Consider the following 2,297-nt stretch of genomic DNA (forward strand, 5'->3'; position numbering starts at 1 on the left):
TTTATAGTATTCGTCTTCGGCACCTTAGTTGTTTGGGATCGCCAGACTTTAGTACGCGAGCATGAGGTAATATTACGTTAACATTTTTGTTCAATTTGAATGTCATTTTATCAATTGAAATTGAAAAGATTTTGAATTTTGCTTTTTATGCTTTGGCGTTTGAAACAAAGATCTATGAGAAGAAAGGAGTAATTGTGATTTACGTGTCATGTGGTTTTGGATTATGTTTTGGAGATTGATGATTGAGTTCAACGTGCATCTACTTAATGCAATTCATTGCTAATTTTTGTTTAGTGCTGTTGGATGGTTAAAGAAAGAGAAATCACTTAATGAAGGTGACTTATATGACTCTATTGTTTTGCCTCCTTTGTACGGCAAAAGAGGACACTTGCTTTGATTTATCAGTGTGCGTTGGTGCGTGTATTTCTGTCCATAATGGGAAATGAAGCATTATTGTCTAACATACAGGGTTCGATAAAGAAATGCTGATGGTCAGATCATTTTGTGGAAATTGGGGGATTGGTTTATACTATAATTTCACTAATTACTCGCGTGTCCGCTCTTTGAAAGAATTTAAATGGTTGCAGTTGTTTTGTCTGGTGACAAGTTTATGTACTTGCTTTTCAGGAAGAGTTATCAAAGTTGAACGAAGAAGTTACTCGGTTGCAAAATAAGGCAAGACATTTAAATTATTTATTTAATCTTCTTTTCTTGCCGTTTTTATGTTGGATATCTGAAAAAGTTGTCTGTAGACCTTTAAGACAATTTCAAATATGGCAAGACATTTAATTTATTAATTTGATCTTCTTTTCATGCCATTTTTATGTTGAATATCTGAAAAAGAAGTTGTCTGTAGACCTTTAAGATGATTTCAGATGTTTTGAAGTTGGCTTTGCCATAGGCCTAAAACTTCTAATTAGTCTGAACTTGCCAAATTAATTCCGAAACCCAGTATTAGACTTCCTAAAATGAAGCATGTTTTGAAAATAGATTTTATGGCCAATTTGCTGACTAATTTGCTTACCTCGATTGCTCAATCATCTCGACACATCAATTCAGTTAGATCTATGGAAGAATCGGTCCATAAGTTTGAAACTCAAGTTTGGGACTCTGAAATTTCATTTAGGGTTTGTAGTTGGTCGTGGACATCGAGAATCAGATTATGAACATTGGGACTGGATCTCACTCGAACTTTATGAAGCCTTAAAACCTGAAACTGGTCACTTGCCCAAATTAGTGGCTGTTGAAACTTAGTGTTTGGATTCATCAAAACTTTGGGAATACAGTGATTGAAATCAAACACACATTTCCTTTTTCATTTCATCATCAAAATTCCAGCAGCGTGAATTAATAATTTGATTGGTGCCTGCAGCTTGGAGAGGTTAAGGATGTTAAAAGTGTTACATCGCAGGCAAAAACTAGTGGCAAAAGTAACAATGCAAAAAGGAAATCAAATGTTTCTGATGACCCAATTGATATTGAGCGAAGGGAGAAAGTTAAAGATGCTATGATTCATGCCTGGAGTTCTTATGAGAAATATGCTTGGGGTCATGATGAACTTCAGGTATGATTTTTATTTTTATTTGCGGCTTCATTATAATTTTTAATTTTGCTTATTTCCATTACCCTGTTTGGTATTCAATATTGTTGGGGTGCTGCTATGTTTGAAACAGACCAATTGGTTGAAATATTACTCATGTTATTTAGGAGGTGATTTTCATCGGATTTGTAACTTCTAGCATACAACTTTTTGGGCTTTTTTCTAGTTTGATTTTCATCACAAGAACTACCAGTAGGGGCGGGTTAAGTTAGGTACAAACTTGTTTTCTTTCTTTCTTTTAGTTTATTTTTTGTGGTACTTTCTCATAAGATATAGATCAAATGTATTTTCCCCTTGTTACCCTGTCTTTGAATTCTAAAATCAGAATATGATAGTGTAACCTCCATAGATTTGGTTTTGAATGGGTGCACTACGACATATATCTTTGCTATGACCTATATCTTCTCATTTTTCAATTGTTTAATGGGAGAGAAACCAGGAAAAGCATAAATGACACTAGAATTGTCTTGTATTTACATATATTTGACTGGTTCTTCATATTTATGTTCACCAGCCACAAACAAAGAATGGTGTTGACAGCTTTGGTGGTCTTGGAGCAACTTTAATTGATTCTCTTGACACGCTGTATATAATGGGACTGGATGAGCAGTTCCAAAGGGCTAGAGAGTAAGTCTATTGTTCTTTTTGTTTGGTGCAATATAGCATCCTTTCTACCTTTTTTTTTTTTTTTTTTTTT

The 2,297-nt window shown here is 34.2% G+C and overlaps 1 protein-coding gene across 4 annotated transcripts in view; it reads left to right on the top strand.

Moving 5' to 3' along the window:
* The window catches only part of LOC111374719 (mannosyl-oligosaccharide 1,2-alpha-mannosidase MNS1-like), a 20,967-nt gene extending 18,709 nt beyond the window's left edge, over positions 1–2,258 (top strand). The window contains exons 2-5 of one of the 4 annotated variants that reach the window (XM_022997447.1): positions 29–66; positions 628–675; positions 1,412–1,564; positions 2,115–2,258. In XM_022997447.1, coding sequence (XP_022853215.1) covers positions 29–66; positions 628–675; positions 1,412–1,564; positions 2,115–2,231 — 356 coding nt within the window. In that variant the 3' untranslated portion in view covers positions 2,232–2,258. Of the gene's footprint in view, positions 1–28; positions 67–627; positions 676–1,372; positions 1,565–2,114 lie in introns of all 4 variants that reach the window. The other 3 variants (XM_022997445.1, XM_022997448.1, XM_022997446.1) reach the window with 3 other exon arrangements.
* Positions 2,259–2,297: the final 39 nt, after the last annotated feature.

The sequence above is a fragment of the Olea europaea genome, unplaced genomic scaffold (genome assembly GCF_002742605.1).
Source record: "Olea europaea var. sylvestris unplaced genomic scaffold, O_europaea_v1 scaffold12793, whole genome shotgun sequence".
Taxonomy (NCBI): Eukaryota; Viridiplantae; Streptophyta; class Magnoliopsida; order Lamiales; family Oleaceae; genus Olea; species Olea europaea.